This window comes from Nerophis lumbriciformis, linkage group LG02 (assembly GCF_033978685.3).
Source record: "Nerophis lumbriciformis linkage group LG02, RoL_Nlum_v2.1, whole genome shotgun sequence".
Classification (NCBI taxonomy): Eukaryota; Metazoa; Chordata; class Actinopteri; order Syngnathiformes; family Syngnathidae; genus Nerophis; species Nerophis lumbriciformis.
Window position 1 is genome coordinate 53784858 of NC_084549.2, and position 26799 is coordinate 53811656.

General features: G+C 41.1%; 1 protein-coding gene across 3 annotated transcripts in view; it reads right to left on the reverse strand.

Annotated features, from left to right (window-relative positions):
• Positions 1 to 26799, reverse strand: part of birc6 (baculoviral IAP repeat containing 6) — a 195409-nt gene that overhangs the window by 77951 nt on the left and 90659 nt on the right. For 2 of the 3 annotated variants that reach the window (XM_061964628.2, XM_061964626.2), the window contains exons 31-51: positions 24677 to 24813; positions 24371 to 24508; positions 24098 to 24228; positions 22550 to 22681; positions 22150 to 22365; positions 21859 to 22042; positions 20609 to 20782; positions 19303 to 19436; positions 19065 to 19218; positions 18549 to 18665; positions 15307 to 15467; positions 15090 to 15216; positions 14878 to 14988; positions 11786 to 12044; positions 11132 to 11703; positions 9062 to 9237; positions 8891 to 8987; positions 8613 to 8807; positions 4325 to 4525; positions 3981 to 4260; positions 3639 to 3895 (exon numbers count right to left, since the gene is read on the reverse strand). In XM_061964628.2, coding sequence (XP_061820612.2) covers positions 3639 to 3895; positions 3981 to 4260; positions 4325 to 4525; positions 8613 to 8807; positions 8891 to 8987; positions 9062 to 9237; positions 11132 to 11703; positions 11786 to 12044; positions 14878 to 14988; positions 15090 to 15216; positions 15307 to 15467; positions 18549 to 18665; positions 19065 to 19218; positions 19303 to 19436; positions 20609 to 20782; positions 21859 to 22042; positions 22150 to 22365; positions 22550 to 22681; positions 24098 to 24228; positions 24371 to 24508; positions 24677 to 24813 — 3953 coding nt within the window. The remainder of the gene's footprint in view (positions 1 to 3638; positions 3896 to 3980; positions 4261 to 4324; positions 4526 to 8612; positions 8808 to 8890; positions 8988 to 9061; positions 9238 to 11131; positions 11704 to 11785; positions 12045 to 14877; positions 14989 to 15089; positions 15217 to 15306; positions 15468 to 18548; positions 18666 to 19064; positions 19219 to 19302; positions 19437 to 20608; positions 20783 to 21858; positions 22043 to 22149; positions 22366 to 22549; positions 22682 to 24097; positions 24229 to 24370; positions 24509 to 24676; positions 24814 to 26799) is intronic. The other variant, XM_061964627.2, reaches the window with a different exon arrangement.

Genomic DNA, 26799 nt, shown 5'->3' on the forward strand with positions numbered 1-26799 from the left:
TTGATCTCACGACAAAATAAAATATGCGTGATTAATCAAATGTGCAGATGTCTTCAGTTCTTCCTAAGGATGGGCATAATCATGGATTAATAATATTGATTCATTTTTAAGAATTCTGACCGCTTTGTGGAATTGATCAAGAATTGAATTAAATATCAAAAAGCAGAGGCACAGTGGTCTAAAAACATGACGTCCAGCATGACACATCTGCTCTATACAGCATTATTATTTCTAATACCACTGTGGCATCCAAACAAGACGTAAACATTATCAGATACACTTTCCCATTTCTCGATTGTAATCCTATACACAAATATTGAATTGAATATAAATTAAATACACAGTAAATGTATTAATATTTAATAACATTTGGTTCAGTGCAGAAGTGTACTAGTTCCGACACAGTACAGATTTAAAGGGGAGGGGCCGGAAGTGTTCATTTTAACACTTGGCCTTACAAGTGAAATTAGCAAAGTGGATAAAATAAAAGCAGTGTGTCACCATTGTTCAGTAGAGATGGAGAAAAAGACTACAAACTGAAACTAACAATAAACTTTACTACAAACAAAATCAATCATTCACACTCTTCAAATTTACACTTGAACTTTCCTTGCACTTTACTAAAAAGAAACCTCGAAAACCAGGACTGCTTAAAGTGTGGCCGGGGAGCCATTTTATCAATGAATTATAATATGATCTATTTGTATATATTTAACCACTTGTCAGCTCTAACACGTAGCTAAGATAGTGATACCTCAACTATTTTTAGATCTGAGCTGTCTCTTTTTTTTTGTTACACTTTAACTGGCAAGCATAAATGTGAGGTACAAGCTTCCCGGCTGCTGCTTTAACGAGTGATTGTTCACAGCCAGGGATTGACACAATCATGCCCCTCAACCACTGGAATTGAGAAAGTGAGCGTGAAAGGAGCAGTGGACAAGAAGCGGACGACATCCACCAAACTCAGGGGAAAAAAACATTAAAAACATGACCAACCATGTTGTCAACCCAACGAGGTAGCCCAAGCAGAATCCAGCCTCCGCTGAGAAAATGCCTATGGTGTACTTGACGTGTTTCAGTCCATTCTGTGCACTGACACACTGGACAATCGAGCATTACTACCCTTGCTACACAGACACATATCGCTTGTGGTCAACTCTGACCTCTAGTCCGTCATTCAAAGACATCTGCAAAATGAACAATAACAATTCCTATTGTTTAGTGACAGAAAAGAAGCCCGAACGAGACACCGTTAGTTGACTCTGAAAGGTAAAGGTGGTAAATTATGATTACAAACAACTACTGTAGTGGTTTGTTCTACATTCTATTGTATTGGTTTTCATACAACATTATCTAAAAATTTGTATCGCTTTTTAAAAGGCATGTTACATACAATTAAAATGGTGCTGTTCTGGGGGGCAAGCCCGAAATTATTATTATAATTTTTTTGTCCTGTCCAGCTACTCAGGCAAATCATATTGTTGATGTAGATGCCCATATTTGCTTTGCAGATTTACTTTACAAAAGAAAAGTGTGGGATTTGCCTTATTTGTATTTGACTTTATTAAATGGAATCAAATTAATGTTTGGCGCAGCCGCACTGTAGCAGGAGGGGATAGAAAGAGAAAAAAAGGAAGACAGAGGAGGAAAATTGCAGGGATAAGATGTGGGATAAGACAGAGACACAACCACAACAACAGAACAGCATCAGCAAATATGATATTTACAAATATGATACGAAAAGTGATAGCAAAGAAGCAGTTAGTGAAGTAAATATTAAAAACACAGAAATGACAATGAACATTTTTGCACTTCAAATGGAGCAATAAAAATCCATCCATCCATCCATCCATTTTCTACCGCTTATTCCCTTTGGGGCCGCTGGAGCCTATCTCAGCTACAATCGGGCGGAAGGAGGGGTACACCCTGGACAAGTCGCCACCTCATCGCAGGGCCAACACCGATAGACAGACAACATTCACACTCACATTCACACACTAGGGCCAATTTAGTGTTGCCAATCAACTTATCCCCAGGTGCATGTCTTTGGAAGTGGGAGGAAGCCGGAGTACCCGGAGGGAACCCACACAGTCACGGGGAGAACATGCAAACTCCACACAGAAAGATCCCGAGCCCGGGATTGAACCCAGGACTACTCAGGACCTTCGTATTGTGAGGCAGACGCACTAACCCCTCTTCCACCGTGCTGCCGAGCAATAAAAATAGCAAACGAAATAGCACTATTGATAATGAGTAAAGATAATTACCTCTATTATAAACAATACAATTGTTTTCAATGCAACAATACATGTATGTACTGACAACATGTATGACAAAAGAAAGCAGATAAATGGAGGGGAAGAAAGAGAAGCGGACCATATTAACCTTGTAGATTGTTATAGTAGCAATAGGTAAAGCTTTATCAGTTGCCGTGTCTACCCCTCGTGGGAACAACATTAATATATGTTTGATGAAACGTGATTATATGCATGAGTGTAGGTATGCGTAAGTGTTTGTATATGCAAATGTATGTTTGCACAGTGAATGTGTGTGTGGGTGTATGTACCATGAATGTGTATGTATGTACTGTATTTGTTCATGTATGTGGGAGCGTATGTACCTACGTATGTATGTGGGTAAGTTCCAAAGTGTGCGCATATGTATGTATTAATGAATGAATATACATACGTATGTGTGTCAGTATGTATGTGAATTTGTATGTACAGTATATTTGTCTTTTATAAGTTTTCATCTGTTTTGTGTAGAATGGCGTCTGGAGCACCACATAGTTCGATATAATACCTGGGATTTATATAGCGCTTTTCTAAGTACCCAAAGTCTCTTTACATGTAGAACCCATAATTCATTCACATCTGGTGGGGGTAAGCTACTTTCATAGCCACAGCTGCCCTGGGGTAGACTGACGGAAGCGTGGCTGCAATTTGCGCCAACGGCCCCTCCGACCACCACCTATCATTCATCATTCAATTCACCGGTGTGAGTGGCACCGGGGGCAAAGGGTGAAGTGTCCCGCCCAAGGACACAACGGCAGCGATTTTTGAATGGTAAGAGTCGGGGAGCGAACCTGCAACCCTCAGGTTTCTGGCACGGTTGCTCTACCCACTACGCCATGCCGCCCCCGATATGTCTGGGAAAGCAACCAACGTATAATTATTGATATCACTTGACAAATCTTTTTTTTTTTTAAAGTATAGGGATCTATTCCATTGCATAGTTAGATGTTTTGTTCATATTTGCTTTGTAGAGTTAAGCCTCTTTAGTACTCCGAGAGTTCACGCGCTGCCTGCTGTACAACAGCCATTTTGGCTTGGTTGACCACCACTGGTTTTCACTTCACAAGACGGAATACAAGCAATTGTATGTATTTTTTTTTTGAGAATAGTATTATTTAGCTGCTCACACAAAGCAGTTTTGAGCTTAAGTATTACTTTAAAACCAAGGTAGGTACTGAACAGTACAGTGACATTTTAAAGAAACAATACAAATTGTAAAACAGATTAATTAAAAATAATCACTTATATTTTCCAGTCAATTAAGGAAATTATTCAAAGGCTCATCGCTAAACAAAACTACACACGGTGACACATGAACAAGTAGATAAAAAAGGGTGTACTCACTGGAAGGGTCGGTGCCAGTGGCAGCACAGTTCCTCAAGAGAATGTCGATGAGTTTAAGACCAATACGTGTAGACTGCAGGCCGATCTTGACTAAAACGGCTTCGATGTTGGGTGAGTGCATGCCGCAGTAAGGTGACATGAGCAGCGCGGCACAGGTCTGAAGCAGGTTAGCAGTAGGTGCGGCTGCACTGGCCATCATGGGCTCCAGGTCACTGACGTGGGTCAGGCAATGATGAAGGAGACGCAACCATCCGATGCTGTACAGTTAGTATAAAAGGGTTGGCATCAAAATGACCAGCAGACAAAAATGGATCCATTTTCAAAGAGAGGGGGTTTTGATACCTGGTTTTAGAGACTTGGTCCTCAGAGGGCAAGAAGGGATTGTTGACTGTTGCAGAAGAAGTGTTGCCAAATGCTGTCAGACCCAAGAGTTTGATTTGTGACAGGCCAAGGGTGCTGGCATCGCGTGGCCGGTGAAGCCTCAAACATACAGCTGATGCAACTTCCGCCTTGACCAGCTGGATCTTGATGTACGTAAGGCCGCTGGTGATGACCGGTGTGGAGAGCGGCAACATGTTAACTCCGTCAGCGCTGATCTCAACAGAGACCGAGGACGGGCAGGCTAGTTGGTGGAAAGAATATATCATCAGAATCTTCCATAGTCCTAATATGTCCTATTTACTTACTAGCAAGAGAAGCAAGATGTGGCTGAATGTGTAGCTCCTTCAGCAGCACGGCAGCAGGGAGATGAATGGTGAGGTCACACCAAGCCTCCTCTGGAAGGAAGATGTAGGACCAGGCTGCAGAACGAGCCCGGCGGTGAGGCGGCGTCGCTTGAAGGAGGACTTCTGCTGGTTGAGCTGTGGGGCTGCTGGATGTTATTGTACCTATGAAGAGGCAGAAATCATGTAGTTTCTTCCTGACCCTAATTGTTGATGCATATATATATATTTTCATGCTAAAAACAATGTACATACATTTAAAAATAAGTCTGTGTTATTAGTATTAACATATTTTTGTTATATCCTTTTGCTCTGTTTTTATAATTGTTGTTATTGTACAATGTAACACAGGCTGTATACCAGTGGCAACTGCTGGTCTTTTAAGTAGGTCTCCAATAACAGATAAAATATATAAACTTTAGGGATGATGTTCGTTAAGAAATTATCGAGTTCGATGCCATTATCGAGTGCTCTTATCGAACCGATTCCTTGAGTCCCTTATCGAATCCAGATAGGTTGTTGTGTGTGCACCAACCTATGACTGGTCCGGCAAAATGTTTATATGGAGGAAAAGCGGACGTGACTGAGGACAGCATGCGGACGTGACTGAGGACAGCATGCGGACGTGACTGAGGACAGCATGCGGACGTGACTGAGGACAGCATGCGGTCGTGACTGAGGACAGCATGCGGACGTGACTGAGGACAGCATGCGGACGTGACTGAGGACAGCATGCGGACGTGACTGAGGACAGCATGCGGACGTGACTGAGGACAGCATGCGGACGTGACTGAGGACAGCATGCGGTCGTGACTGAGGACAGCATGCGGTCGTGACTGAGGACAGCATGCGGTCGTGACTGAGGACAGCATGCGGTCGTGACTGAGGACAGCATGCGGTCGTGACTGAGGACAGCATGCGGTCGTGACTGAAGACAGCATGCGGACGTGACTGAGGACAGCATGCGGACGTGACTGAGGACAGCATGCGGACGTGACTGAGGACAGCATGCGGACGTGACTGAGGACAGCATGCGGTCGTGACTGAGGACAGCATGCGGTCGTGACTGAGGACAGCATGCGGTCGTGACTGAGGACAGCATGCGGACGTGACTGAAGACAGCATGCGGTCGTGACTGAGGACAGCATGCGGTCGTGACTGAGGACAGCATGCGGTCGTGACTGAGGACAGCATGCGGTCGTGACTGAGGACAGCATGCGGTCGTGACTGAAGACAGCATGCGGACGTGACTGAGGACAGCATGCGGACGTGACTGAGGACAGCATGCGGACGTGACTGAGGACAGCATGCGGACGTGACTGAGGACAGCATGCGGTCGTGACTGAGGACAGCATGCGGTCGTGACTGAGGACAGCATGCGGTCGTGACTGAGGACAGCATGCGGACGTGACTGAAGACAGCATGCAGTCGTGACTGAGGACAGCATGCGGTCGTGACTGAGGACAGCATGCGGTCGTGACTGAGGACAGCATGCGGTCGTGACTGAGGACAGCATGCGGTCGTGACTGAGGACAGCATGCGGTCGTGACTGAGGACAGCATGCGGACGTGACTGAGGACAGCATGCAGACGTGACTGAGGACAGCATGCGGTCGTGACTGAAAACAGCATGCGGCCGTTAAAGGGTGAAGGTTTCAGGGGAGAGAGGACGCTAAAGGCACGCCCCCAGTGAGCATATAGTGCTATGTGCGTTGTAAATAAAAAAAAATGCCGACAAACACATCACCAACATGGACGAGGTGCCGCTCACTTTCGACATCCCGGTGAAGCACACTGTGGCGAAGAAGGGGACCAGCACGGTAGCGAATCGATACGCACAACGGTGCAAGAGAAGTCGGCTTTTACTGTTGTGCTAGCTTGCTATGCTAATGGGCAACGAGACTGACTTTGAAAATGAGGAGAGGGAATCTGGCGTTTTTGATGGAGAACTTGCCCAGCTGTTCATTTCGGACACAGAGGATGAGGACTTTGATGGATTTGTGGATGAGGATTGATCAAAAAATAATTTGAGTACATTTATAAATACTTCAATAAAGTACAACCGAACTCAGCTTTGCTCCTGCTGCCTTTTTAAAACAGCGTCCATGCATGCTAGCGTATGTTTTAAGATAGCGTATGTTTGAAGCTTGCATATGTTTAACCATGCCTGCGCCCAAAAATACGCTGCGCCTTATTTATGCGTTAAATACAGAAATAGCACCCGTAACTGATACGGCGCCTTTTAATACGGTGCGCTCTATGGTTGCGAAAATACGGTATAGTGGCTTCGATAACGGGAACCGGTTCTCAAAAAGTGATTAGAATCCATGGAATCGGTTCTTTTCTTATCGAACAATCGGGAGAACCAGTTTCGAACATCATCCCTAATAAACATGCTAGATTTTACAAAGAAAACTTTTAAACATTATAAATATCTCTATATGAACAGGAACAACGGAATGAAAGTTGAAAAATGCTTTGGCAGTGTTTTGGATTTCAAGATTGCCGATTCGCTCAAAAAGGGATTCAGCCCAGACAGGTCATCCAATCATCATGCGCAAGCCCGGCGAACCCCTTTCGATTACTCTTATTCATTGGCTCACCGTTGGTGAGCGGGACAAAGTCGAGCATTTATCCAATGATCGTCGAGTTTGGCTTCAGCACTGTGACGCTACCACATCAATGAAAAGAAGGCACGCCAGCTGTCGCCAAAGTAGCTGTTTCTAAACAATTCTAAACAATTCTAATGCATTTGTCAATAAAATGCAAACACAAAAGGACATATTTGACCACTTTTTTTTTATATTTTAGGGGAAACTAAACTTCCCTTGCAGTATTTAGCAACCATCACTGCTGTATATCTGGCATCACATGTCAGAACAATGCGGGTAAGAGAGGTCGGCAAGTCAGACCCATAACTACAGGACAAGGATTGGCACTAAGGGCTGAATGGGTCTGGCTGGAGTCCAAAGCTGGGCTGTGTGCGTCCTGCCGCTAGAGAGCCGCCCCATCGCCCAAGCCACCAGAGCAAAAGTGCGGCAAAGCGGCCGGCGCCTCGTCTTACCGCCGAGGCTCCAGACACTCGCATGAGTCTTGCTTACGGATGATCAAAGTTTTTCAGTGGCCACATTTTCTGCGCATCACGAGACAATCGTGCCTAAATAATATAGGCTATATATATATATCTATTCATACAATATATTTCTTTAATTTGTTTCCACGTAAAAAAACAATCCTCATTTGTAAGGCGTGGCGACTTGTTTATATTGACAAATGTGCATTTTAGACTGCAATATTTTCAATTAAGGACACTTATTACATATGTCTAGCATGTGTGCTATTGTGCGCTTAGCTGTTGTGTAACTGCTAACTCCTCATAGCCTACAGCCCACAATGTTTACCTTTTATAAATAACTTGACTAAAATACAAGAAAAGACCAACCTTGTGTGCTTATTGGACGACATTTGTCAAGAACACGTTGTGTAAGAGGGCAAAGGTTGTTGTGATTTCTTAATGCAGACAGCCGAGGAGGCAACGTGCAGATGAAAAATATTTGATGACTAAAACAAAAGGCGGGAGCAACAGGGAAGTGCTCTGAAAGCATAGGGAAAGCTATGCACGACAAAAATTAAACTGGACAGACTACAAAGTAAACCAAACCAGAATGCTGGATAACAGCAACAAACTCACAATGTGCATGGAGCAGATGGTGTCCACAAAGTACGTTAGGACTTGACATCATCATGGAAAGAATAATGTCTCAACAAAGAATAGTGTTTCAGGGTCAACATAAATAGTCCTAATTACCAACAGAAAACAAGTACAGGGAAAAGTGCTGAGGGAACAGGCGTAAAGCAGTTACAGGGCAAACACCAACAAAACAGGAAGAACACACAAACTCAAAACAAGGCATGCTGCAATGTAACAGATCCTAACAACAGTTAGATGTTAACTGGCTGTCCAGCTTTGCACAAATAAACACACTGCAGGACTGATTGTATCGGAGATTATAGCACATATTTTACATGCAAGCCTATAAAATCCATACTTGTTTTGTGGATATCTGATCAGTGTGGCACACCTAGTATTGAATGAAATTATCATTTAGATTTATTGATAGTGATGTATTAATTTTTTAAATGGGAATGGAGTTATTCATTTTGATGAAAGTAAGAAAATGTTAACTGCGTGCATATTTTTAATCTATCTGCTAATTTGTGTTTTTGGCAGACTTTGAAATGCATTTACGCACCTAATGGGGCAAAGTTGTGGAGTCCCTCTGCGTTGTCCGGCTCGGATGTCATCATTCGGCCTTTGAGGTTGCCGTCTGACGCCTTTCCAGGACCAGAATCTAAGAACTTCATGATGGTGGACACCATGCTGCGCGCTGTGTTCACAATTGCCCGAGTGCTGGTCACCATGTTGTTACAAATCAGCTGCACACCACCTAGTTAGAAAAAGAGTGATACATGTCAACAGGATGACATCAATTGTATTAATTGATCATAATGTAGCAGTGTGTATGCATACCCATGTCATGGAATGCTTTGAGAGCCTCACTCGTATCCAGCACCCGGAGAATGAACCACAAAAGAGGCTCAGACAGCTGACAAGTGGAAAGAGACCCCTTAAGAATGGAAATAAACAAAATAAAACATTTTCAAAAACTAAATGTATGCCAAATAAGTGTGTTATGTCTACCTGTCGACCCATGTATCCACAGGCCATGTATGTGAGGATGGGCTGCAACATGACTTGCACAGAGGTGGCTTTCTTGCTAAGGGTAGTGAGGATGGTGAAGAGGCCATCACCCACCGAAATGGCATCCAGACCCCCGTGAAAGTTTTCATGTTTTGTTAGGTGAAGACCACTGGCTCCTAAAGAACAAAGAGTGTGGTCTTAAAAAGGCAGAATACATTGTGAATAATGATCTAAAGCGAGGTGTCCAAACGTTGCCACCGATGGCCACATACACGCATATACAAACCAATCCAATGTACAGCGTTCATAAGGATTCATTAGACCATATAAACGACAAAATCAGAAAACTAAAAATGTTATTATCTATGTGGCAAATAAACAACTAAATAAATAGTACTTTTTTCCACACATAATAAATTCATGTTCGGCGCCCCGACTTGTCTACATGCAAGAGCATCCCCTGGTAGCCCCACTATGGACTGGACTCTCACAATATTAACCGTATTCACTCGGCATCCATTGTACTGGACACCCAAGGGTTTCACGTTGATCCAATAGGGTTGAGTTTTTTCTTGTTCTGATGTGGGATGTCGTTGTGGCTTGCGCAGCCCTTTGAGACATTTGTGATTAAGGGCTATACAAGTAAATGTTGATTAATTGTATAAATTGATCGGTCATTGCCAATTTATGTCTTTTAATGCCGTTCACAAACACTGATCCCGTCTGATTGACATTTATTTTTGGGTCCCCCGGCAGCTAATTATGTATTTCCATACATAGTGTGGAGCCGCTCTCCGAAATAGTAATTTCGTCCATTACAACAGATATACTGCTTTTACTGGTTTCTTTAGTAACGTTATCAAGTATGCGGACGAGGCTGAACATGTTACACACCGAGAGCAAGCCAGAAGCAGGCATGCTAATAGTTGAGCTAAATGCTAAAATAGTTTGAAACGACACCCAGAAATAAGTGGTTAGTAAACTTTTAGAAGTGTAGCTGGAACCACGTTAGAGCAGAAAGTAAGCAGATATTAACAGGAAATTAAAGTAGATTAATAAGAGTTAGAGAGACGATATAAAAACAACTGTTGGTGAATCAGCATTGTCACTGTCAGTGTACACGACAGAGGAATGCAAATCGATCCATGAATTGTTGGTTTCGATACCAGAGGTAGTATCCATATTGAAATCGATAAGAGTGGTTAGATATTTTTATTTTCTCAGTAATTTTGTTGTCGTTTTTGTTAATGTTTCAAATGATTCCTTGGACGCAGGAGAACTTTGAGATCAAAAACCAAATAATTTAAATGTATGCTTGATTTTGTTTAGTTATTGCTTACAACTGACTTTGTTTTGCTCAAATCGTACAGTAATCCCTTGTTTATTGCTGTTAGTTCATTCCGGGCATGTATGTAACAATAGAAAAAAGAACAAGTTAAAATATTGTGTTGCTATTGTTACACTATTAATTAGGGATGTACAGTACAGGCCAAAAGTTTGGACACACATCACAAATATGATTAGCAGCAAAGTAGAAAACCGTCAATGTTGTGGCTCAGAGAGCGAATGCAGGCTGCAACACGTAAGCTAGCTAGATGATGCTAACTATACTCTAACTAGCAAGCTTATTTCAGAGTCCGTGGATACCCTGTACTTGATTGCTGATAAGAAAACAAAGTCTGAATGTCATTAAAAAATTAGCCCCATCTTTTGACACTTCTCCTTCGACTCCCGTCTTTACACGCTACAATCTTTCACAAAAAAAAAATGTGGAAGTGATATTTTGACGCTTGTTATTTAATGTTTAAAAACACGGTTTTCCGTGTTTTTGTGGACATTCCACATGCACGTATGCTGACTTTTTCATGTCACCTTAAACCTTTCTTGTGGTCTTCAGATGCGGGCCTTTTTTATTTTATTTTCAGAATAAGACGTGGGCCAACAAAAGACACTTTAGACACCCTGATCTACAGTAAGGAGTCAAAATTCACGAGTACAGACTGCAAATGAGCTAATTGTTGCTGTGATTGTCAAAGGAAATGCTGCATATTGTCAGCATGTAGTTCTTACCTATAATCATGGCCATGGCACTGCTGTTGCATTGACCGAGGGCAGACAAGATCTGACTCATTATCTGCTGATTAGCGAGGACCAGATCAGCCACTCCAGCAGACGGTCCCTGACTGGAAGATGATCCTCCGGCTACGCTTTCTTTGCTGCCACAGACTTTCTCTTCATCTGACACACTGCTATCGGCTGCTCCGCTGCAAGCCGTCGATAGCCGACCACTGAATTCTCTGTCCCCTGACAGAGGAAACTGCACCAGCACGTTGACCAACTTAAGGAGGTCGAACATCAGCTGATCGCGTGTGGTTTCACCGCAGACGGCTTTTGCATCTCCAGGTCGAATGATGTTGGCAAAAAGGCCTCCAAAGCAGGCTCGAGCTCCCACAGAGCTGTCCGAGCCGCTGCGTGAGACCACTTTGTCGGCGCAAGTGATGTAGTGGTGAACCAGGAACGTGATGGACTCGATGACTGAGGAGATCGTGGCCACAGAGACCACCTCGAAGTTCTGCTCCAATGTAAACTCCAACAGCTTTACCTGTGCATCCAGAGGACCTTGACCCGACTGGAACGGACCCCTGAAGTATCAATATGTCATATTAGCTCAAAATTACAAGCAGAATTCATCAAGTATTCATCAATTCAAAGCATCCTGCTTACCTTTCAGTGGACAGGATGTGCAGAAGTTTTAGGAGGAACTCGCTGAACATTTGTGGACAGGTGGAAGAAAGGTGCACCTGCAAGCGACTCAGAAACTCGTGCAAAGCTTGAGTGGCAGTGGGTCCCACCTGAGAGCTGTGCTGGTTAGTTCCACTGGTGTTGCTGCCCGACAGGAAGCGCACCAGGACATGGACCAGCGTCAGATCGGACACCATCTGTTGCGCAGTGCTTTCTGGTGAACTCATCCCATTACTGGAGGCTGAAGGTTCATAAATATGTGGTTTGACAAGAGATATTGCTGTTACATTTTATCTTCTTTTAGACTGGAGCACAAAGTTCTAATTACAGCAACATGGAAGTCGCTGTATGCGTGCTAGCATATAGTATGTTAGCATGTACCAGCTGTGGCAAGTGGACACACAGAATGCATGCGGACAATAAAGAAAGCACACTTAATAATAAATCGTACAGTAATCCCTTGTTTATTGCTGTTAGTTCATTCCGGGCATGACCGGGGTAAATTAAATCCTGTGAAGTGAGATTTATTAATTACATTTTCACAGCGAGAGCTTAAAAAAACCTTCTAAATACATTTTTGTGTTATTATTAGAGCTCTCACCATTACACTCGTAAATGCAGATCTGTATGCTGTCTGAAGCTGAGCAAATCAGTGGCCACGATACTAAACGGCGCAATGTCTGATTGGATTGACTCCTCCTGTGGCCAACAGTAAGTAGTATTGAAATGTTTAGTTAATTTAGCCAATATAATGCTTGGAAATGCTAAATTTCAGCCAAAAATACAAAGAAGATGCTTCGCAAACTTTAAAGTGCAATGTGGCGATGGACAACTCCAAATTATTTTCGAAATGTTTTCAATTACCATATTTTCCAGACCATAGGGCGCACCGGATTATAAGGCGCACTGCCGATGAGCGGGTCTTTTTCAGGTCTATTTTCATACAAAAGGTGCACAGGATTATAAAGCGCATTAAAAAAATCCTATTTTTATTTTTTTATTTTATTTAAAACACTTCCTTATGGTCTACATGCATTGGTGGTTCTTTGGTCAAAATGTTGCATAGATTATGTTTTACAGATCATCTTCAAGTCGCTTTTTGACAGTTGCTTGAGGATGTGCCGTTTTGTAAGCGGCCCTTTTTACGTGGCTCACCTTCGACAGTGTTTTTTTCCTATCATCTTTGTTGTACCGGTGTAGCGTGCAAAGGCGGGAGTCGAAGAAGTACTAGGAGCTAACTGTTTTAATGACGTTCAGACTTAACTTAAATTAATAAAGGAGCAGTATCTCCTCATCCGTGGCTCACTCGTGCAACAACACGTACATTTGTCCCGTGAAAAAACGTCTGACCGGAACGCAAATAACTAAAGTTCCGTGGATGAATTATGTAAACCCACTACACCAGTAGTTTTTAGCGCTTTCATAGCGAGTCTACTGACAGATATAAGTTACAACATTACGCTACTTTATATTAGAAATGGCAACAGCGGAAGATAAATGCCCAATAACAAAAAGATAGAGAAAAAGACAAAGCTTATCGACTACGCCGTCGGAACAGGCTACAAAAGCAGACGCGCGCAAATTTTCAGGACTTATGCAGATCCCAAATACAGATCACATGTACCAAAAGGTAAGAAGAGTTGGTATTGCATAATATTGCGAAACAAAACGCCAAATAATATGTATGCTAATGGGTGCCATTTTGTGGTCATACCACACCATAATAATACTCGTATGTCTGACTACGGTAGCCGTAGTGCTCTGACAATCCATCAAGCGGTGCGGCTTCATAGCTTACCAAGGTCGTACTAAAAAATGTTGACAGATTTTTGAGTGCCGTGTCTTATGCCCTATAGTCTCAATGGAACATTTAAAGTTTTGGTGGTGTTTACTGACGTCATCTTACAGTCTACACGTATCTCTTATTTGTGACTGCTACTACTGGTCACACTGTGTACCAAATAAAATAGCTTCGGGGTCTGTAAGCACAACCAAAATTATTCCGTACATTAAGTGCACCGAGTTATAAGGCGCACTGTCGATTTTTTAGAAAATAAAAGGAGTTTAAGTGTGCCTTATAGTCCGAAAAATATCGTAATGGCTTTTAGCGAAGGAGTAAAAAAAATGTAGGTTTGTAGTTATTTTCATAATTCTCAGTGATTAATTGTCAACATTTCAACATATTGGACAAGGGTTTTGTAGATACAAATATGTTGGTACCAGTACCGGTACCAAAATATATTTCAATACTTTTCAAAACAAAGGGGACCACAAACAAAATGTCATTATTTATTTTAACAAAAAATCTTATGATATAATAAACATATGTTTCTTATTGCATTCAAAGAACATTTTTGTCAATAAATAACAGTGAACATATTCGACAACATCTCTTTCAGTACTAAGTAAGCAAACAAAAGCCCCTAATATGGCTACTGATGTATGCATTAACATATGTCATTTCTGAATGTATTATTTTGTCAAAATTATCAGGGAACAGCTGTAAAAAAATTGATTGTTTATCTACTTGTGAATTTACTGTTAATATCTGCTTACTTTCTGTTTTAACATGTTCTATCTACACTTTTGTTAAAATGTAATAAGCACTTATTCGTCTGTTTGGATACTTTACATACGTTTTGGGTGATACTACAAATTTGAGTATTATTCCAATACCAAGTAGTTACAGGGTCATACAAAAGATTTTGAGACAATTAAAACATATCGATGTAATCATTGTAGCATCGACTATATACAGCTCTTGTATTTGGTATCGTTATAGCTGATGTCTGTGTTTACATTGAGGAGCTCTAGCTTGCTGTAAGCGGTTAGCTATTGTATCCTCCTACAGTGTGTAGTGAAGCATGTTTAGTGGGGGTGTCAAAAAAAAGTTTTTTGAATGAATCACAATTCTTATTCGATTTTAAAAATTTAAAAAAAGAATTAAAATTTATCATACAACCCTATAATGGACTCAAATATTTCCATGCAAAAGAAAAGGCTTCACCAAGGGACAATCTGAGCCCTGAGTACGACATTCTAGATGCTAAAAGAAGTAAGAGTACAATACTGACCATGGCAGGGCATGTTGGTCATAAGGGTCAATGAATGAAGCACCAGGCACCATGTTCTCAGAGAGGTGTTTGGGTACCACGCCAGCACAGAGAGGAAACTGCTAATGGATGCTGGACACACACACACATACAAACACTAGATTACTCTACTATCATGTGCACACACTACAAGCAGCTCAACTTCACAGGCCATGATAGTGTGCATTTCTGACCTTGGTTAAGTGGAATGGTGGGTACTCGGCTTGAATTAAACAAGAAGATGTCAGATCCATTATCTTCACTGCCACTTGAGCTTGTGTTGAGACTGAGCGTAATCCACAACTGCAGGAGGGACTCCAACTGATGGAAGACATGTTTGGATGTGATCACAACTGCACTTCTTGAAATATTCTAAAAAGAGCATTTGGAGAGTGAAAACGGAGTGCTAACCTGAACATGGTGGACTTGCAGCATGGAGAAGAGTTTGTTAAAGCAAGCACTCAGCATGGGAATGGAAGAGGGTTGGACTATGAGGGTGCTGCCAGGAGGAGATGCACTGCCATGGAGAGCCCTCAAAAGAGAGTCGTCTGTGCCATTGTTGGTCTGGCAGGCTAGAAAAGAAGGCAGGACATAAGATTCATTATTAGAATGCAATATGACTGCTAAAGACCAACTCCTAGAAAAATCAAACATTGCATTTTAGTGTGTGTGTGTGTGTATATATATATATATATATATATATATATATATATATACTTATATATTAGGGCTGTCAAGATTTACGCGATAATAAGGAGTTAACTATAAATTTCAATTACGGCACAAATTTTCTTTATCGGCCGATTAACACGAACACGTTCTTTTTGACACTCGGGCCGTGCCGTAATGGGGGAACTTGGCTGCAGTTCACGGGCTACTGATCAATCTGCGCTTATTAGTGATTCCCAGAGCCCAAAAAAGTCTGCAGGTACTCTGGAATGCCCTACCGGTAACAGTTAGAGATGATACATCAGTTACAAGCATTTAAGTACCATCTTAAAACTCATTTGTATACTCAAACCTTTAAATAGACCCCTTTTTAGACCAGTTGATCTGCCGTTTCTCTTTTCTGCTCTTCCTCCCTCTCCTGCGTGGAGAGGTTATCAGGTGATCACGGATCAGCCTACCCGGGGGAGGCGCAACCTGTCGGGACCCGGGGTGGGCCACTCCTCTGTCCATCAGTTGGTGACGTCTCTGCGCTGCTGACTTGTCTCCGTTCAAGAGAATGGCCTCTCAATGGACTGGTCTTTCACATTTTGAAGTTGATCCGCAGCTAATGACGCTTTTTGCAAAATGAGGGTAATAAGTAATTTTTTTGGTCTTTCTGCGTATTTTTTTTACTTTTATTGCGCCGTCGGGTGCGTGTTAAGAGTTCCTACTGGTCACGAAACACTGCAGGGATGTACCGGTAGTAGCAGAGTGCGTCAAATACGGCCGCAAAATTATACTTTCACGAAATGAAAGCGTGTTTTTTTTGCTTTTTTGCGTTTAGTTGGAAGATGAGATGTATTATTTTGCTTTTTATCATCAGAAAAACTAACGTCAAAACGACAGCAAATTGCATGCATCCTCCGGGCCTCGCTGCACACATTCTTGGTTGCAGTCATGGGGTCTGCTGCTTAGTTGGCCATGCTGTCTTTATAAACGACTATGCTACTGCGGCACCATTATCGCCAGCTTGTGGTGAAAACTTCTAAGTTCCTTACACATATTTCTATCTTTGTGAAATTTTTGATGATGAGTGGGAGTATTGGGTGGGATGCAACTTGACTGCATTGGTGCCAATATCGCCCACTTGTAGTGAAAAATTGCAACAGTCCTAACTTCCTTCCACATCCTCCAATCTTCCTGAAGTTTTTGGTGATGAGTCGGGGTGTCTGATAGGATGCAACTGCATGTTAACTTCGGCACCATTATCGCCACCTTGTGGTGGAAAATAATTATAGTCATAACTTTCTTGGACATGCTTTGTTCTTCCTGAAGTTTTTTGATGAGTATTTCTGTGTGGAGTTTGTATGTTCTCCCCGTGACTGCGTGGGTTCCCTCCAGGTACTCCGGCTTCCTCCCACCTCCAAAGACATGCACCTGGGGATAGGTTGATTGGCAACACTAAATGGTCCCTAGTGAGTGAATGTGAGTGTGAATGTTGTCTGTCAATCTGTGTTGGCACTGTGATGAGGTGGCGACTTGTCCAGGGTGTACCCCGCCTTCCGCCCGATTGCAGCTGAGATAGGCTCCAGCACTCCCGGCGACCCCGAATGGGACAAGCGGTAGAAAATGGATGGATGGATGGAGTCGGGTGACTGATGAGACGCAACTACATGTTAAATTTGGCACCATTATCGCCACCTTGTGAAGAAAAATTGCATCAGTCATAATTTCCTTCCACATGCTCCCATCTTCCTGAAATTATTGGTGGTGGATCAGGGCATCGGGAAGTAAGTGACCCCAAGTGTTGTGCGCACCGGCAGACTCGTGTAAACCCCGCGGTTCAATGGGAGAGAGGGCCAGTCAAACGCTACTCGCAGCTTTAATCTCTCTATTGTAGCTTGTAGCTTTAATGGACGCTACACGGGGCTAAAGATAGCTAAGCTACACCAATCAGTACTGGTTCAAAAAGTAGCAACGCTACCGTCACGCTACTTGGAAATGAAATCAAATTACGTAAACATTTTTAGGAATCAATTAAAACAAGTTTTTTAGGTCATCTTTGAGCTTACTTGTACGTAAACATCAGCAGCCAAGAAGAGTTTTCGTAACCTGTAATCCATTTTTTAAATGTTTTATTATAATTTATATACCAAATAATATATTGCGAGAATCTGTTGGAATCAGGAATTGTGTTGAATTGATTCTGAATCGAATCGTCGCCCCAAGAATCAGTGTTATAAGATTCAAATAATTTTAACAAGGGGAACTGGACTTTTTTGGGAAATTCTGCTCATTGTTCACTATCATTATGACAGACAAGACGACGGATGGATAATTTTTTTCATGCATTATAACTCTTAAATAAACGTAAATAAAAGCCTGCTTACAACATAGCATATGGGAGGTCGCTTCCCTACTCCTTGGAAGTTAATTGTAGATCATAAATCATGCCTCTCACCAGGACAGGAAAAGGCTAATAATTACGTATTCCGACAATTTGGTCCACTTTGACATCAAATTTAGATCCAGGAATCGTGAGAACGACACAAAAAGTTGCTTGGCTGTTAAATGTCTTTCTCTGAATAAATACATGTTGAATAAATTAATATTAAACTAAACTAAGAAGTCAGGATGATGGTGTGTTGCTAAATGTTTATATACTACATTACCTAAAAGGCTTATCACCATGGACAGTAACCGAAAGTAGATCTGAGCCAAGCGTGAGGACAAAAATTGTGCCATTTTAGCAATAAAGACACACAAGTGTGTATCCGAAATGTAATGTTTTGAGGAGCCATTGTGTTACAGCTGGCTCTGTTCTGCGCGTGTTGCTGTCGAATGCTTCTCCTTGCTATCGAAAAGCTAGGAGAAGCATTGTAGTTGTTGCCTCTTCTTCTGTTCAGGCAGTGTTGGTTCAGTCCCACTCAGCGCTGGTGTGAGAGTGGATGTGTGTTTGTCTAGCTGTGTCCTGTCATTAATATGTAATTTGGTGCTGTGGTTACCTGCGGATGAGCCTGACGTAAGCGCCTGTAGGATGGAATCGGCTTGGAATGTTGCCATCATTTTCAGCATCAATTCAGCCTGCTGCTCCAAGCCCACCTCGAGACGAGCATCCAGTGCTGAGGACACCGAGTGGGTCAAACACAAATTCCGAGGTATCTTACATATAAACATTAATAATAGAAAAGTTAAAGTTAAGTTAAAGTTAAAGTACCAATGATTGTCACACACACATTAGGTGTGGTGAAATTTGTCCTCTCCTTGTTCACCCCCTGGGAGGTGAGGGGAGCAGTGAGCAGCAGCAATGGCCATGCCCGGGAATCATTTTAGTGATTTAACCCCCAATTCCAACCCTTGATGCTGAGTGCCAAGCAGGGAGGTAATGGGTCCCATTTTTATAGTCTTTGGTATGACTCGGCCGGGGTTTGAACTCACAACCTACCGATCTCAGGGCGGACACTATAACCACCAAGCAGGTAAAAAAAAAAGATAAAAAAAGAAGACTTTAATCTGCTCACCTTGGGAAACTGAAACTGTAAGACTTTGTGACCCAGGCTTCTCAACTGCAACGGGTGGTTTGGAGACTGGAATACCAACCCCTCCAATATATGGAGTGTACCCATATGTGCCATAATCAGAACCCCAGTAGTCGTACCAGGTGCTGCTTATAGGCTGTAAGAACACATATTGTGACGATATGACAAAAAGCCTGAATATCATCACCACTAAGACAATAAACACAAAACCAAAACATACCTTGAACACTTTAGCAGCAAGTGGATCCTTTTCCAAATCAATATCTAAAGGATCAATATCAACATCCATCAGGTCTTGTAGCAAGTCAAAGTCTATGTCTTTATCTTTTTCCAAAGATGACAGAGGTGGAGGCCCTGGGAAGAACAGAACAAGCTTCAATATTGGTTGTGCTAACACAGCAGTGAATTATGCAAACAAGTGTGTTTCATATTGTTTTATAGCCCATTAAACCTGGGCTTCTAATTCCGAAGTCATAAGGTCATCACGCAGAACATTCAGCCACTAAAGTGTCTTTTCTGCTCAATAATGCAAGTAAATAATAATTAGGGGTGTCCTGATCCAATATCGGCTATCAGTCTGACATCAGCCAAAAATAAAACCAGGTATTGGATTATAGCAACCTGCATCTAAAACATCCGATACAAAAACAGCAATACAAGTCTCTTCCTGTTAGCTTACCATAGAGATAACAGGTTGTCTTAATTTGAAAGTCTTTAAAGAGTTTTACTTATAAACACTGTAAAACCGAACATAAAGATATAAAGTCTATGTCAATGTACTGTAATTTACAGGGGATACATAATGTCTATGTGACATTCAAACATAAAAGAAATGCATTAAAAACAACCGCAATGCTAATTTACATTAGATATGCCATATACTGTACGTCCTAATTAGTATTACCAATTTTACAGAACATTTAAACACCTCCAAATTTGATTATCAAAACTAAATTTAAGATGCATTATAAATCAAACAGATAAGTACAATACTAACAACAATCCAATATTAGCAAAAAACACGACAACTACGATAAAGCACAGTAACGTGGCAGCCATCCGCGCCGCCATTTTGGTATGAAAACAAGAGGGAGAAAATTAAAGAACACGAAGGAATAGAAGACATTAAAGGAGCACAGCACTGATGCAACCAGCTGCCACTTCAGGGGAGCCATTTCTACACACAACTAACTACAAAACCAAAACAAAAAGCAAAAGACACTTGGCCAATTGTCAATATCTATATCGCATCAGAAGTGCAACAGTTGTATCGGGATACCCCTAATAATATTAATGATGATGATATTAATTATAGAATTTCACCAAATTGAAGGCTCTGTACCAAAAATAATCTATATATGAATACCAGTACCGTCACACTCTAGAGTATGAAAAACACATATACTGTATTTGAACCTGTGTGTTTAACATTAACTAGGACAGCGTTGACATCTATGAAACTACGATAATATTGGGAGTGTGTGGCACGTGTCCACTTTTAAACACTGTGACAGTCCCAGAAGTACCTGCAATGATGTCGGGCACCAGGGCCTCGTCAATGCTCTCCACTAAGGGGATCTGTGTTGGCTGAGGCAAGGGGTCATCTGTATCGACACCGACCGACGAGGACGATGCTCCGGCCTCCTCGGCAACAGAAACTTCATCCATAACGTCAAGAGAACCTGGAGTCAGCAGTTCACCTGAAACAACACTTAGTGTTATTTTGAATTACAGTCATTGGTTTTGTGTTTTACAAACACAAAATACAATGAGACAAATGAGCTAAAAATAGCCACTTCCTAACATCTTGTGTCATATATCATAATTGATATATGACTGACTATTGTGTCTGTATATCAATCATGATATATGACACAAGATGTTAAGAAGTGGCTATTTTTAGCTCATTTGTCTCATTGTATTTTGTGTCTGTAAAACACAAAACCAATTAGCTGCATTGCAAATGTAGGTACACATATGCCCTATTTTTATTGTAGTTATATTTTTATGTACATTTTATACTTATTAATTTCAATATTGCTTCTGTATTGTTAAAAAATGTACTTAAAAGTTATTCAGAGCCTGTGTAGTTTTTATTGTGCCACTAACTATTTTAGATAAGGGGAAATTCCAAATAGTGATGTCACTGTCAAAGCATGAGGGTATGGCACCACCTTATGGAATGTTTGTAATGAAAACAAAAGTCAAATTAAATTAATGTTTTCATACAGTGTTTCGGAATATTTTTTTGTAACTTTGAAGTATAATGTGTGTGAATGGTGTCTGTCTATCTGTGTTGGCCATGCGATGAGGTGGCAACTTGTCCAGGGTGTACCCTGCCTTCTGCCCGAGTGCAGATGGGATAGGCTATAATTCCAGCTGATATAGTATCTAATCAATATCTGTATCGGCCAATACTCAAGACTCAAGACAGTATCGTATTGAAAGTGAAAAAGTTGTATTGGGACACCTTTACTTTTTAGCAAAAAAGAACTCGGTAGCTGGACCAGGACATAGATAGGTTGTTAATATAAACATGTTGCACTGTTTCATTAACTGACTGGTGGGCATGAGGGTCACATTGACGATACAACATGTCCAACTTGTACACTATTGGGTGAATCATGGGTTTGTTCTTGCAAACAAAACATTTAGCAAGTAACCTCACGTGTTAATATTAGCCTGGCTGTGGATGTGAACGTTTACAATGTAGTGTGTACAGACAGTACATGTCTCAAGTTTCAAATGAATAAGACCAAAGAGAAAAGCAACACACCTGCCAGGATGTCCTGTAGCATGCAGGTGAGGGAATACTGAGCCCAGGCACCCCCCCAGGAGATATCTCCCCGATTGAAGTCTGTTCCTACTAGCAGGAGAAGTAGGCGCTCCAACTGCTGCTCAGACACCACCTCAGACAGGTGGATTGTAGGTCTGGTGGCGTTAGCTATCCTTGCAAGGACCTGTTGTGTGTGCGCATTAAAATATAAAAAGATTCAGGGATTAGTCAACTAATTGATCATATTTTTTTGTATGCCAACAGAGAAAACCAATTAATGTAAGACAGTACCTTGCAGACAAACAGCAAAAGGTCTGCGTGACAGGTAAAGTCCATGGACAGGAGAAACAGGGCTAGCTTCTGCACCACAGAGATGCAGCGCTCGTGGGACAATGTAAAAGGCAGCGGCTCAACCTCTGGTGTTTCTTTGGCTGTTGCAGACTCCGTGTCCAACGTAGAGCGGGGCCATTCAGCCGTCCGCCGGAGACGGATTAGGTCTTTAAAGTGCTTAAGAAACAAGGGATTGTCAATTGTCAAATACATGAACTTTCTCAAAGCATTTGATTTGATTTTGATTTTTTATTAAGGATCCCCATTAGCTGGTTGCCTCAACAACCCACTGGTCTTCCTGAGGTCCACAATTCAATTCATTGATCACATTGGTTTTATTACAACGTAACAAGCTTCCTACCTTGGATGTAGCTTGCTTGAGCTTTGCCTGCTCCACAAGTAGTTTGTAGGAGGAACCTTTGTTGCTTTGGATCTTCTCTTTCTCAATTTGCTCCACTAAAGCTTTTTGTTTGGCTTTCAATAGATTTAACTGCTACAGAGAAAAGGGCATCATGAATATCTCTGCTGCAGGACAAAATCAAAAAAGTGCATAATATACTGCACTTCCTAATACAGTGTGTCTTTACTCAACTGCAGAGCGCACCAAACATATATTTGGTATAAAGCTCTAAGTATAACAGTTTAATATAGATCAATTGGGGCTGCTGTCAAAAATATATATCTTAGTGCTGTCAAACAATTACTTCCTAAAATATGATTAATCACACTTACTTTTGAATTTGGATTAATCATAGATTACTCGTTTCCATAAATTAAATTAACTTTAAAAATAACTCAATATTTGGACACAAATACAATTTTATTGTCAGCATATCTCTTGAATGAACATCATCAATTTGTTCAAAGCTTTAGTTTTATTTAAAGCCCAGTCAGGGTGTATTCTGAAAGGAATTTTGCCAGTGAGCACAGCAGTCAGTCTCCTCACTCATCTTTGCACTGACAAGCATTCACCTGACCACTGACCGTATAACAATCTGTGCTACCACCTTTCAGGTAATTAGGGATGTTGTTCTGGCTCCATAACAGCCATGTTGTTGTCATTTGAATATTTAAACATGTTTTGCATCTTTTGTTTTTATTTGCAAAGAGTTTTAAAATATTTCCGGTCTTGATGTTAGTAACAGCATGGTTGGGAAACAGACTACAAGCTGGCATTTTGCACTATTTTTGGCTTCTGGTGAGTACATTTATATACGTAATTGTCCTAATATTAATCCCTGTGATGGACATTATGCCACCCCCAAAAATGTATGTCCAGTCTTTACTACATCATTACAAATCAGTGGGTAATGTTAGTAACTTGATGTTTTTTCTGGTTAAACGATTTCTTAAGATCTTTCAAACAAGCACCTAAATGTCTCTGTGTACGCACGTGAAAAAGCGGTGCGTAAAGTGTGAAAGAATAATAAACACACCTTGTTAACTAACTATCTTTAATAGCAGACGCCAACTGACCATCCCTCAAATTTAACTCGGAGGTAAAAGAGCGGTCTTCTGAATGGTACATTGTCATGATACACAAAGTTAAATAGGCACTTCTTACTTCTTTAAATGAGGCTGGAGGTTGCTGTAGTGATCTGTGCTGGTCAATAAAACCAATACATATTTTAGTATGAACTACAATGATTCACGAAAAAAAAATGCTCGACTCACACGTGTCTTCCGAAAAACTTGTACGGAGATATCCACTGATGTTAACATATTAACGACGTCACAATTGTTGGCAAATCACAAACAGCTTGTTCGGAACACGGCTAAATTGTTTAATATCTCTGTGATGGTTTGAATTCAAAATATTTATGTGTAGGCGTGTTGTATATGAAATGTGTCCTGTACACTATAGGATATCACAGGGGGATTGAGTTGTAAAGGAATGAGACACATGTACCTGCTTGTGGTGGACCAGTTGCTTGCGAATCTTGCGGGAGTAAAGTCTGTCAAGGCTGCTGCAACTGCCTTTAGCTACCCTGCTGCTGTTCTGAGACTGAAGGCTGTTGTTTATAAAGCTCCACTGAATTCCTAGGTAAGAGGAAAAAAACAACTATTTGTCTACAGTGGCTGAGGAAGCTCTTGGGACTCAACAAAGAAGTACTCTGAAATGTGTGCTGTATGTCAAATAACAAAATGAATAATATAGTGACATTTATACATGCTCATGTACCTGTAGAAGATCTTTCTCTCTCTTTGCCTCCAAGATGTTTCTTCCCACCTGAAGCTTCATCTTCTGAACTTGTCACGTAGTCCAAAAGTCTGGAAACGAGCATTACCACCCAGCTGATCATTGGGATATCCAGAACACCTGCAAACACACACACGCATGCACACACAGTCAATCAGACTAACTAATAACAATTGCATTTAAAATCAAAAGACATACAAGTCAATTCAAGTTACACAAAAATTACAAACTGAAGATGTAAGAATTACTGCTAGCTACTTGTCAGCCTGCCTGTGATTGGTGAAGTACCTTCAGTCCTGTGTAGTGCAGCAGCTTGCGGTTGCTGCAGCGGAGACAACAGACTGTCCAGGAGGTTCAGGAGACCCTCCAACACGCCACTGTTGCTCAGTGATCTTTGGCCAAGGCAGGATAGCAGCATGAACACTCTGAGATAGACACAGATGGAAAAACAACATTAATACCGTAGAATTTTCATTTTCAAACGCCATATTATTCAGGGTGTAACAATTCATTTTAAGAACGATTTGATCCGAAACGATACAGTGAGATAAAAATCTATTCAGTAACTTTTTAGCAAAAAAAAATCAACCAGTCTGACTGTGGAATAAATACTGGATACTAGACACTGCAGGTGAAGTTTCCTATATTCCTGTTATTTCTTGTAATGGAATTATGTATAAATTAACTATGGATACATAGAAGCAATTAAACAACAACTAATGGCCAATGCATTCACATCTTATTTGCATAAAGTACAACCAACACTTTAGGTTGAATCATAAAGTGGAAACCTTTTCTGCTCACATTTTCAACATTCAAGCAATTTTCAATAAAAGTATAGTTGCGAACATTTTAACAGTAGATTTACCTGCTTAATACATTTCCCCAACCATACAGTATCTGTTCTCTACCCTAGCGTCGCCAATGACGGACAGTGTCCCAGGTGCGCTGAAGGATCTATGTCCCCTAATCCCTGTTGATGTTGTTGGCCCCTCTCGCTTTCTAATTTCCATAGCCTCCTTGTTTCTGATTAAATGACGTTTCCGTGGCTGCCGTGTTGTTGTGTTGCGGAAGTCGGTGTGTCGCTGTAACTTGCTGCGCTGTCACTTTTGGTGTGGTGGTCGCGTCTTTTGTGGCTTAAAGTTGTGGTGTTGCTTTAATTAATTGGGTTGTGTCGTTTGTATTTGTTGTGGCTTTTGCAATCACGCTGCAGCTGAAAATGTTTGTGTTTTAATTTATGATAATGTCTTGTGACGTTTGTGCTTGTTGTGACCTTTCTCAGCTACCATAGTTATTAACTATTCTTATGTTGATGATGCCAGAGAAAAATGTATCTGTCGATAAATGGATCAATCGTTACACCCCTACAAACTATTCTTCATACATATGATCCTATTTTTTCGGTTAATTATATATATACCTCGACAACCTATGTAGCACATGTGCAGTGCAACAAATCTCAGTAGAGGCCACTCGGACTGGCAGACTGACAACCAAAATCGATTGCTATCATATTAACTTGTGACTTTGTCCGGGAACATAAGGAGAATGGTGGATAAAATATTTGGTTTTCCTACATTTGTGCAAATCGTGGTACCTCAGCTTTTGAGTTTTTTGGGATATGAGCTGTCTCTTGGCTAATTGATGTGCTTTTGGTTGAGGGCAAAACATTTAGTTACAAGCATCCCCAGCGAATATCACGGTGAGTCACGTAAGATCCAACCAAAACATCAGGTCTTACTCACTAGCATTAGCATAAAAAGGAAGAAAGTGAGTGTGAAGAACAGTGCTGAGAAGAAGTGGATGATATTCAGTGAATTATAGAAATACAAAATTAAAATCATGACAAAGCGTGTAGCTAGCTAACTTGGTGAAGCAGTTGGAGAGTAGCACTGCTCGTCTGCACCACACTGAAGCAGAATGAGTCGATAACGCCAGCCAAGAATGTTAAAATAATATTTAAACGGCAAACATTTATCCATGAAAATATGTTAAAGCTGCTGATGGTGTGTTTGGTGGTAAAACAGCTGTAAGAAGATACTGTAGACTGCTGTAATAGTTTCGACAATTTTATTGTATTTCATACAATATTTATATAAAAGTGTTTAAAGACATGTTACATGTTAAAATTGTGACTTTTTTGGGGATGGGGGGACAAGCACCGATTACATTGATTTCAATTAGGGCTGCGTTGACTACTTCATTTTTTATATTGATGTATTTGTATTTGTATTATTTCAATGTCAAAAAAACAAGAGTAAAAGTAGCAGGTAAACCTACTGTTGATTCAACCTGAAGAGATGTTGGTTGCACTTTATTGTTGATATTAATAATAGCAGGTAAATCTACCGATTACAATTTTGGTTTACTCTACCTATATTGAAAATGAGAGCAGAAAGTGTTTCCTCTTG